Source organism: Symphodus melops, assembly GCF_947650265.1.
Source record: "Symphodus melops genome assembly, chromosome: 12".
Taxonomy (NCBI): domain Eukaryota; kingdom Metazoa; phylum Chordata; class Actinopteri; order Labriformes; family Labridae; genus Symphodus; species Symphodus melops.
In genome coordinates, this window is record NC_136702.1 from 989932 (window position 1) to 1001065 (window position 11134).

Below are 11134 nucleotides of genomic sequence, written 5' to 3' on the forward strand. Positions count from 1 at the left end.
AGTTTTATTCATATCATTAAAAAAAAAAAACCAATTCATTGTATAATTAAAAACTGAAGGGAAAACCGTGACTGGTCTTTTACTTTGAAATCCGGAAGTGTTACTAGGATTTACGGTAACTTTCTAGCGACCTATTATCTCAAAAGATACCGGGTTGCTGTACTTTAAATTGGGGTCATTACTTAGAAATTAGTCCATTTTTGACCTCTATTCCTACAACCTCGTTTTAAAAGTCAGTAACGGCTCCACAGAGCGGGTTCATCACAATTACCGTAAACATCGTATCAATGCGCAGACGCACTATTTAATTAAACCGGCAGCCCTCTTTAAAGCTCTTAGCAGTGTTCGCTGAGTTTGTTTAGTTAAATTAAATCAAAATAAACAAAAGGAAATCTTAGTGCAGGGTCAACCTGCCCCAGATTGATCCACACATGCAGAACAGCTCTGGACCAATCACAGAGGAACATGTGTACCACCTGGCGACGCTGTCTCTCTCTGTGTGTATGTGTGTGTGTAGTGTAAGCACACTCACCCTGCAAGTACAGCCGAGATCACATAGAGGAGCAGGCAGCACACATTGCACAGGTTCATCACTTTAGCAGCCATGGAGTCAGTGTTTGTAGAAATGAAGGAGGGGGAAAGAAGAGCCGGCTTTTTCCGCTGCCAGTCACAAGTCTTCTTCCTCCTGTCAGAGAGAGAGAGCCCGCCCACCAGATGACGACAGATCCGCCGCTTAATCAAAGCCCCGCCTACATTTAAAGAAACAGATCCCGTTTTTTCCTCAAATATTATTTTTTTAAAGTTTATATTAAAAAAAATAATCTTAAAATGCTAATTAGTAGTATAAAAACAGCGAATATACGTTAAACAGTATATACTGTTGGATAAACCTTATATTCATAAATGGATGATATAAAATAAATTTTAAAATTTCATAAAATAAATTTCGTACAAATTCGTAGCATAGTAAATTCGGTGACCATTCAATTTACTTTCATTATTTAAACATTTAAATTTGAGCGTTTAGTGTTTGTAGCTTGAGTTTAAGACGTAAAACACCTAAAAGTATGGAGGAATACAAGTGCCAAAATGAAATATATAATTAATAAAATCATTAAATATGTCATTAATTATTTAATATAGGAAATAAATCCACAAATATATAAATAAATATATAGCTATTTCATTAATCAAATGCATATGTGATTAAATATTTTTTATAATTATTTCCAATACTAAATAATGCATGACATATTTAATTATATATTTCATTTTGACACTTTTAGTGTCAATCTTAATTTAAAGACAACATCTGATATTTAAGTGTTGAATTATAATTATATATAAACAGCTTTAGTTTTTTATGTATGAAAACAAACCAGGGGAAGGTTGAAGCGCGCCCCCGCGAGCTGCGCGCAACAGATGTCAGGTCTGTCTGGTCTGGATGGAGAGGAGGGCGCCAAATAGGAAGTCCTCCTGTCCCGGGTCTGCCTCTAATCACAACAAGCAGCTCATCGACGACATGACTGTCACCTGTTATCGTCTCGAATGAGTGAGCGGAAGCTCGGAGGAGCAGCAGGTCGTTTGCAGATCGAAGAAGAAGAAGAAGGATCAAAGTAAGATCAAACAGCAGAGCTAACGGCAGCTAAGTTAGCCGGAACTAGTTTGTTGAAATTAGCTTCGCGAGAGAGAGAGAGAGAGAGAGAGACGCAGAGAAAGAGAGGAGGAAACAGTTCTTCTGTCACTTCTGTAGCCACAACTGTGCTTTGACTTTCAGTGGAGATAAGAATAAAGAGCTGGGTGTTTTCTGCTGTCTGAGTGGATTAGTTTTAGATTAACAGTCAGCTTTGTTAGCTCGCCAAACTTCATGTCAAGTGTCAGTGAACAGTCTGGCTGCCTGTTGTCATGGAAACATCACGAGGTCTTTACAGCAGATATTCTTATTATTATTCCACCATTAAAAAACACTGTCTCACATGTTTGTTGTCCATCCAGCTGGTGTTTGTGATTCAGAAGTTAATTATTGTATTCCTCTTAGAGAGGACATACACACATAAAAACAAAACTCTGCACTTGGTCACTTCCTGTCAGCACCTGTGCTCTGCCTCTGGTCACTTCCTGTCAGCGCTTGTGCTCTGCCTCTTGTCACTTCCTGTCAGCACCTGTGCTCTGCCTCTTGTCACTTCCTGTCAGCACCTGTGCTCTGCCTCTTGTCACTTCCTGTCAGCACCTGTGCTCTGCCTCTGGTCACTTCCTGTCAGCACCTGTGCTCTGCCTCTGGTCACTTCCTGTCAGCGCCTGTGCTCTGCCTCTGGTCACTTCCTGTCAGCGCCTGTGCTCTGCCTCTGGTCACTTCCTGTCAGCGCCTGTGCTCTGCCTCTTGTCACTTCCTGTCAGCACCTGTGCTCTGCCTCTGCTCACTTCCTGTCAGCACCTGTGCTCTGCCTCTGCTCACTTCCTGTCAGCACCTGTGCTCTGCCTCTGATCACTTCCTGTCAGCACCTGTGCTCTGCCTCCTGACGTTGCCTCCTCCTCTCTTGATCCATGCGTATGTTGCTCTTACTCTCTTTTTTTAACACGTCTGACACTGAACGTCTTCTTCCCCTTCAGACATGGAGCCAGAAAGCGTGAGCGTATGGCCACGCATGGAACCCTTCTTACTGGGCGCCCTGCAGGTGAATCAACTCTTTCCACATATTCATTTTATTTTTCAGTGCACGCACACCTTTCTAGAAGAGTTTTGTGGCCTTGTGTTTTAGGTGTCTCCCCCCTCCAAGCTCAGCCTGCATTATTTGCGCAAGATGGCGACCTATGTGCGGACGCGTGACGGCTGTTTCCCCTCTCTGGGCTGGTCCATGTGGAGACACATTGCCTGTGGTAAACTCCAGCTCCCAGAAGACATTGCATGGCTGTACTTTGAGACCTTTGACCTCCTGCTAGGCCACACTCCGGAGGAGAGGCTGGAGCGGGCCGAGTGTCTCTCCCAGTGCGCCGACAAAAGTGAGCTGAACCAACAAAGGACCAAGGTAAACAAACAAACAAACAAACAAAGCAGGAAGAGGTGGTATGTGAGTGAACCAAAGAATGTGACTCTATGAGGTGTTGGCGAGGGCGTGCTGCTCATTGTTGTCTTGCCTGAGGCAGAGGCTTGTGTCTCCACACATTGATCTGTTGTTGTTGTCTTTCTTCAGCTGTCTGTGGACACGCTGCAGTTCCTCCTCTTCCTCTACATCCAGCAGCTTAACCGCGTGTCTCTACGCACCTCTCTGATCGGCGAAGAGTGGCCCAGTCATCGAACTCGCTCGCCGTCTCCGTCCGACAGAGAGGCCAAAACCAGCTCTCAGAACAAGGTCTGTGCTCCTGTTACCTTTACAATACAGGTGTTCCTTCTCATGTGTCACTCAATGTCTCCTTTTTCTTTTCTTTTCTTTTTGTGGGGGGGGGCGGGGGTCACTAGAACTGGGACGACCAGGCCCACCTGTCCTTCGTGCAGAGTCACCTGGCTGAGATCCTGGAGCTGCTGGTCGAGCCGGGTCAGCTGTCACAGTCGGGCCAGGCGCTCAGAGACTGCCAGGTGTGTAGGAGCACCGTGTTAGCTTACAGACACAGACCGAAGGAGGAGGACACGTCCAAAATGGAGACCCACAGGAAGAAAGAGAGGATGAGAACACTGTCTTAGTGTTCAGTGTTGTAATTCTTTGATCACAGAGAGCTGCTCTGATTGGTTGATGAAACTGCCCGTGTGATGCATCACAGTGTTGCTGTCTTGTCCAGATATCGCTGGAGGCTGTGCGGAGTTTGGGCCTGCTCTTGGAGGGCTCGCTCAGTCAGGGCAGAGTGGTCCAGCCCGTCCACAGACTGCTCACCAAAGGTCCGCTGCAAACGCAGGCCGGCTACTCGTCACACAGCCGCTGCTTCCCGCTGCACAAGCTGCTCTCCTGCCTCCAGCAGAGCCTGGTGCTCAACCCGTTCGGGATGACCGCCTGTCTGCGCTCGGGAAAGAAACTCGCCTGGGCTCAACAAGGTACCCCGACGCCTGCCGGCTAAAAGAAGCACCGAGTCACGTCTTTCTTCACCTCCCTCTGACCGTGTCTTTGTTCGTTGCAGTGGAGGGGGCCATGAAGAGAGCCAAAATAGCCCGAAACACCCACATGGCCCCGCCCGGCAGCAGGATGGTGCTGATGTCACAAGTGTTCAAACAAACTCTGGCTAAAACCTCGGACAAGCTGACAGGTGCCAAAATCAAAATCCACCGGTGCTCAGATGCCTTCATTTACCTGCTGTCGCCTCTCAGGTAACGTGAGCTTCTCGGGGGGGGGGAGGGGGGAGATGGCTTTGGACCTGTTTTCATCCACTGTCACTGTGACTTGTGGTTTCAGATCAGTCAGCGTGGATAAGTGCAGAGACAGCACGGTGGTCCTGGGTCCGGTCGAGACCAGCGTCCACATCCACGGCTGTCAGAACATACGGCTGGTCTGCGTGGCAGGAAGGATCGTTATCGGAGCCTCGTCGTCTTGCACCGTGCACGCCTTGACGCCCACGCGCCCTCTGCTCCTACCAGGAAACACAGACATCACACTGGGGCCTTTCCACACGTTCTACCCGTCCCTGGAGGACCACATGGCCAGCGTGGGACTGGCCGTCGTCCCCAACCTCTGGGATCAGCCGTTACTCCTGGGGGCCGAGGGCCTGAACCCTTCACCCAACCAAGAGCCTTCCTGCTACCGCCTGCTGCCCCCCGCTGACTTCCACATGCTGGTCGTGCCTTTCAGCATGGAGGGGGACACGTGCGAGGTGCCGGGGGGGTTAGCGCCTCTGTACCAGGCAGCCGTGGAGGACAAGCAGAGGAGGATACAGACCTGGCAGAGGACAGTGATGGACGCTCGGCTGAACAAGTGAGTGTCTGAAAGGCCGAAATATATCTATCTATAAGCCCTCAATCATAAGTGGAATCATTAGATTCATAATAATAATAATAACTTTATTTATATAGCAGCCCTTTAAAAACAACAGACTACAAAGTGCTTTACATATAGAAACAGATACAGCAGTATTTAGAGGGAACAGAGGTAAACGCATGGACCAAACTAAAAATAAAAGCTAATCATAATTAGACTGGGGGGGGGAACGAGGATAAAAGAAGAGATAAATAAGAGAAGGTAAAATGAGTAAGACGGCAGGAGAGTTAAAAGGATATAAAATACTAAGAGCAGTGAGGTGAGTGCAGGAATTTAAAAGACTAAAGACAAATAAAAATAGATTTAAAAAAAACAGTTAAATAAATGAGAAAAAAAAAGGAGAGATTAATAGAAATCTTAAAAGTATAGATCACATAAAAGCAAGTCTCTAAAAATGACTGGATTGACTGTAACTGTGTCAAAATGAGTCGGACTCCATTATCAGCGTGCGGCTTCGGTCAGTGGAAAGTTTTAACCTAAAAGCCGTCCTGAAAAATCAATAAGACTGCGAGTCAGCCTCTCAGCTGCTGGAGTTCAGAAACAGGCTGCACACGTTGACCGTCCTCACCTGGCTGTGTGATGCATCAGGATCACCTGCTTTAAAGGTCCAGCACAGTCATATAAGGACAGAACAGAATGTCAATGTGAACTAAAGAGTGGAGCACACATGATGATAGACTCATATCAGGTCTGAAGAATGAAGCGAGGCGTGCAGAACCTTCTGTCCTTGTGACCCGTCTCCGTCTTTTTGACCCGCAGGGAGCAGAAGAAGAAGTTCCAGGAGCTGGTCGAGCTGAAGTTCCACCAGTGGCTGCTTGAAACGGGTCACAGGCTGGAACTGGACAGCCTGAACCCGCCCACAATAACCTCCCTGAACGACTCCAACGGGGCGGCGCCGGGCCCGGCCCGAGTCAACGACAGCAGACCTCTGAGGAACGGCCGCCCGCTGGGACAGTCCCCTCTGGCCTGTTGAGCCGTCTCTGACATCACAGGTCTCTGACATCACAGGTCACTGACGACTGGACGCTTCCAACATTTAGTTTGTGGTTAATAAAACCTCAGTGAATCTTTCCAGAAACTTCTGGGCCTCTTTGTTTGAGACGGGCCGGCTCGTAGGCAGCTGAGTGGTTCGGATGCCGGAGCGAGGTGGGGGGGTGGATCGGCAGGTTGTTGAACCACGTTGTGAGAACTGTTCTTGGGTGCAGTCACAGCGAGCGGCTGAGGAGGTCAAAGGTCAACGTGGCCCTGACAGACGCGCGCTGACAACTCTTCCTGGAAGTCGTGCTCGATGCATCAGTTATGACATCACTGTCCTCCCGACCTCCGTGTCCTGAGCGGGTCTGACATGTCACCAGCTCAGGCCTTCATGTGGAGGGGAAAGTCTCCCCGTCCACTGGTGAACCTTTGAGCGGCGCTCTGCATGAGCTCAGCTCCGTTATTGATCCCACAGCGGGAGTTTTCAGCTCTGACCTCGATGACTGCTGTCCGACCACAAGTGCACAATCTCTTTTTTTCCCTTTCTCTCTCAAATACGACAGAAACAACTCACACGAAGACAATGTTGCCTAGATGTCCTTTTATTTTTGTACGAGAATAAAATATAATAATATGCTCACCTGTAGAAACATGTAGCAGCACGTTTAGTGTGCTTCAGACCTTTGGGCTCGCCGTGTCAGCTCGACATGACGCTGAGAGATGTTTGATCTGTGAACATGATGTCACTGTACAATGCCTTCCTGCTGTTACGCTAACGTTGCTAACTTCCCCTTTAACTTGAACACGAGCGGCTCTCTGCAGCTGCTGGACCAGGAGAAGAAAAATGAATTTAGAGTTTTAATTGAATAAGAATGAATAAAGTTTTTGGATTAAACCTGCTTCGTCTGTCTTTCTGTTTCTGTGCATCACGTTTTAGACTTAGACTGAACTTTATTGATCCTTTTGGGATGACTCCCTCAATGAAATTTAGGTTCCAGCAGCAGATACAATAAAAGTAAAAATAAAAATGTAGCAGGTAACAGTAACAATATAAAGAATAATACAGCATAAATAATAGAACACATGCATGGAAGAAGCAAAATATACAAAAAAAAGGGCAATGATTATTGTGATTATTGCACTTGGTTGAGATTATTGCACATACAAGTGAAAGTGTCCGTGTGTTATTGCACAATGAGGGTAGAAGGAAAGACGCTCCAACTCCTCCCCCTCTGTCCCGTGTGCTCTCGTCCTCCTCCCCCCAAGTGAGGAGTTGTAGAGCGTGATGGCCTGATGGACAAAGGAGTTTTTGAGTCTGTTGGTTCTGCACTTGGGAAGGAGCAGTCTCTCACTGAACCGGCTCCTCTGGTTACTGATGACGGTGTGCAGAGGGTGGCTGGCATTGTCCATAATATCCAGCAGTTTGTTCAGTGTCCTCTTCTCTGCCACCGTCACCAGAGAGTCCAGCTTCATGCCGACCACAGAGCCGGCCCGCCTGATCAGTTTGTCCAGTCTGGATGTGTGCTGTTTGGATATGCTGCCCCCCCCCCAGCATACCACGGTGTAAAAAAGCACGCTGGAAACCACGGACTGGTAAAACATCCCCAGCAGCTTGCTGCAGATGTTAAAGGACCGCAGTCTCCTTAGGAAGTACATCCTGCTTTGTGTCTTCCCGTACAGGTGGTTGGTGTGTGTTGTCCAGTCCAGTTTATTGTCTGTTTTGTTTCAGTGGGGAAATATTAAAGCTCCTGTGAGAGTGGGCGTGGCTACAGGAGGTGGCATCTGGTTATTAATAACATTCACTTCATCTCACTACATTCAAGAAGAATTAAAGAAAAACAGTTTGTGTTTCAAAGCCCTGAATGACCCGACTCCCCCGTACATGATCGACCTCTGTCGCCCCCCTCGCTTAATCCAGGTCTCGCAGATCGTCCCACCAGCCCCTAAACCGTAGACCTGTCCCTTTATTTATAAGGTCTTATTTTGGGCGTTCATTGAGACGGGGCAGATAGAGAGAGAGAGAGATGCAGGGAAGGAGCCTCCGGTCGGACTCAAACCCAGGCTGCACGCTCGTAGGACTGTGGCCTCCGCACACAGGCGGCGCCCCACTTTGTTGACCTTTGAGTCCTGCTTTAAAACGTATTTTAACATGTTAGCGTTTGGCTCCTCTGGTGCTGAACACGCCGTTTCCATCAGGCTCCTTTATTCTTACAAACGACGTAAACGTTAGTTTTTCTTAAATGCATCGTCGAATGGGACTTGACAGATTCTTCGATTGTCTCCAGATTTATCGACTGAAATTGCAAAATGATGCTTCTAATCAGACGCATCAGTTCTAAAACTCCAACATGTGATGAGTCATAATAACTGCGCACACACACACACACACACACACACAGGGGGGGGGGGGGGGCTTTAGATTTTGAACAGAAGTTTCTATTGATGTCGCTGTGCGTACTTTTCCTCGGGTTCAGGATGGGAATACTTCCTCTGCCCCGTCTGGATTCATCCACAAGGCTGATAGAAGTCCTGAGTTGGCAGGTCCTCACCAGGTGGGGGCAAGCTGGTGGAGCTGGCATGTGTGACATGGTGCGAGAGCTGGAGCGGGGGGTGGGCACTGGACCCAGCTGGTACAGAAGTGGGGGTCAATGGACGCTAACCATGCCCGGGCCTTTATGCCGTAATCCTTCCTCGCTTTTCTGGAAAAACTGAATAGCACTAGAATCACTGACTCAATTTTTGGATCTCATTTTCATGACAAAGCGATTGTTCCCCTTTTGCCTCTGCTGTTGCTGTTTATGAACGTGGGAACGGCGGGGGTATAAAAGGGAGCGGTGAGGGGGCAGAGCAACATCGAGACCTCAGGGGAGCAACCAGCACCACCAGCAGAACCAGCAGCATCTCCCAACACCACACCACAAACATCCAGGATGGGCCGGGTGAGTGAGGCCTGCAGCGCCGGCTTTAAGGTGCCGCTCCAGTCCAGGCGGGCGGCTCTGCACCAAGAGTCCGCCTCCCGCCTGCAGACAGGAAGCTCTTCCTGCTCACGCTGGATTATCATTGGCTCTCTGTAAATAACATGCAGAGCGCCTTGATTTTAAGAGTCCTGACGTACCTTTTGTTGTTTGACTGATTGGATCTGTGGAGGTTCAAGGCGTCCTTTGTGGCCCTCTTTGCAGTTTTGATTTGGACCTTAATTCATGTTTAGTGTTTTTGCAGGTTAAAGCTGAACAAGTGGAGAAAAAAAAAAAAGGAGAAAATATTGCAAAGAGATTTTTCTCCAAAGCTCAAACGTAAAAACAAACTTGTAGTGAAGATTTGGTAATAAATGAATGGATGTTGTGTGTGTGTGTGTGTGCGTGTGTGTGTGTGGCCACCGCAGATCGTCTTCTACGAGGAAAAGAACTTCCAGGGCCGCCGCTATGAGTGTGACAGCGACTGCTCCGACTTCCACACCTACCTGAGCCGCTGTAACTCCATCCGCGTGGAGAGCGGCGCCTGGGTGGTCTACGAGAGGCCCAACTACATGGGCTACCAGTACGTCCTGACCCGGGGAGAGTACCCGGACTACCAGCGCTGGATGGGCGTCAACGACCACCTCAGCTCCTGCAAGATGATCCACTTTGTAAGTCAGCCGTGAAGAGGTGATGTGTGCTGCACGAGTTCAAAATAAACATTTATCTCAACGAGTTGTCATCAAAGCTGCAAAATATCTCAAATATTTAAATTGTTAATCATGATTAATCATGTTTGAAATTCTATTAATTCAAAAAAAAAAAATTATTAGGCTTTTACTTTTTTTACTAGCCAAGAGTACTTTACTTCCTGTTTGAATTTAACCCTACTTTTATTTTGAAATGCTGTATGGACCTTCTGGTACTGTGCATAGTTCAGACAGGCGTTCCCAAACTGTTCCGCCCGTGACCCCAATAATAAGGCACTAAAGACCGGGGGACCCTCGCTGTCCCTGGAGGCGGTTTAACCCGCCGGGCGCACCAGACGGCGTTCCTGACCGTTAGCTTCATTACAACAGGAAAGAACCCCGCCCCCCTCAGTGTCTTACGACCCCCAGTGGGTCCAGACCTGATCTTACAGGAAGGGTTTAACTCCTGTGGAGTCTAAACGCATCAGCCGCCTCTGAACGCCGTCTGCTGGGCACTCTGCGGGTTGTGAACTGGCGTCGATGACTCTCGGACAGACGGCACACGGCGTGCATTGATGCTCACAGTGGCCGCGGGGCTTTGTCGATGCAGACGGATATCTGGGTCGCTCTATTCCTACGATCAAACTGACACACGGCCTGCAGGCTCGGTCGGAGCTTTCACACAAAAATCAAACTCGCTGAAAAAACGAGGGTCGCTGAGAGACGCAGTAACAGTCACAGCGGGGACGGGGGACAGAAAGACAAACCGTGTCTTCCTCTAACATGCAACTCTCTGCACTAACGACACCCTCACTTTCTGCCCCCCCTTCTTCCAGACCAGCGGGACCATGTACAAGATGCAGCTGTACGAGAAGGCCGACTTCGGCGGTCAGGCCTACGAGACGTCAGAGGACTGCCCGTCCCTGGTGGAAAAGTTCCGCTGGAGGGAGGTCTACTCCTGCAAGGTCTACGACGGCTGGTGGGTTTTCTACGAGCACCCCAACTACCGCGGTCGCCAGTACTTCCTGGAGAAGGGAGAGTACCGCAAACACGGAGACTGGGGCGCGGTCAGTCCCACCGTCCAGTCCTTCAGGCGCTTCACGGAGTAACCGCCCTGCATCCCGACGACCTCACATCTCACTCTGATTGTCATCGACTGTTCTGTGATTTGAGCTGAGGTCTCACAAATAAAAGTCGTGTAAGCAGACTCAAGACGTTCCTCCGGGTTTTCATTCACGAGCTGTCTCATGTCCACTTGTCTCCGTGTAAGACTCTTCCTCCAGGTGAAGACGTTTGAGGAGCTCCACCAAAGAGGCTTCACTGAATGTTTTTGACTCAAACGTTTATTCTGAAAACAAACTGATGACATTTACAATCATTTTAGCTTCCAGCTCGCACTAAGCCGTCTGGATTAGTCGGTTTTTATGTGTTTTGGAATTTTACACAAAATATTTTGGATCAGATCAGATCTTACCGTTTTTAACAAGTCAAAGGATAACAACAGCAAAATGAGCAATCCCAGCAGCAGTGATCACACTGAGTGTGAGTGTGACTGAGT

At 48.4% G+C, this 11134-nt stretch overlaps 2 protein-coding genes across 3 annotated transcripts in view; one reads left to right on the forward strand and one right to left on the reverse strand.

Moving 5' to 3' along the window:
• The window catches only part of dnajb11 (DnaJ heat shock protein family (Hsp40) member B11), a 146732-nt gene extending 146037 nt beyond the window's left edge, over positions 1–695 (reverse strand). Inside the window, exon 1 of one of the 2 annotated variants that reach the window (XM_079358033.1) lies at positions 533–695. In XM_079358033.1, the coding sequence (XP_079214159.1) occupies positions 533–606 (74 nt within the window). In that variant the 5' untranslated portion in view covers positions 607–695. The remainder of the gene's footprint in view (positions 1–532) is intronic. The other variant, XM_079358032.1, reaches the window with a different exon arrangement.
• Positions 696–1480: 785 nt separating this feature from the next.
• tbccd1 (TBCC domain containing 1) lies at positions 1481–10700 on the forward strand. Its single transcript, XM_079357953.1, has 12 exons — positions 1481–1616; positions 2611–2675; positions 2760–3026; positions 3192–3350; positions 3458–3574; positions 3775–4024; positions 4108–4294; positions 4380–4895; positions 5718–5922; positions 8762–8872; positions 9316–9558; positions 10413–10700. Exons 2-12 carry the CDS (start codon positions 2613–2615, stop codon positions 10683–10685), a joined length of 2391 nt encoding a protein of 796 aa, XP_079214079.1. The 5' UTR covers positions 1481–1616; positions 2611–2612; the 3' UTR covers positions 10686–10700.
• The last annotated feature ends 434 nt before the right edge of the window (positions 10701–11134 follow it).

Coding starts and splice junctions, on each gene's coding strand:
- tbccd1 (XM_079357953.1), top strand. CDS start 2,613: ATGGAGCCAGAAAGCGTGAGCGTATGGCCACGCATGGAACCCTTCTTA. Junction 3,351..3,457: donor AAACCAGCTCTCAGAACAAG/GTCTGTGCTCCT, acceptor GGGGGTCACTAG/AACTGGGACGACCAGGCCCA. Junction 8,873..9,315: donor AAACATCCAGGATGGGCCGG/GTGAGTGAGGCC, acceptor TGGCCACCGCAG/ATCGTCTTCTACGAGGAAAA.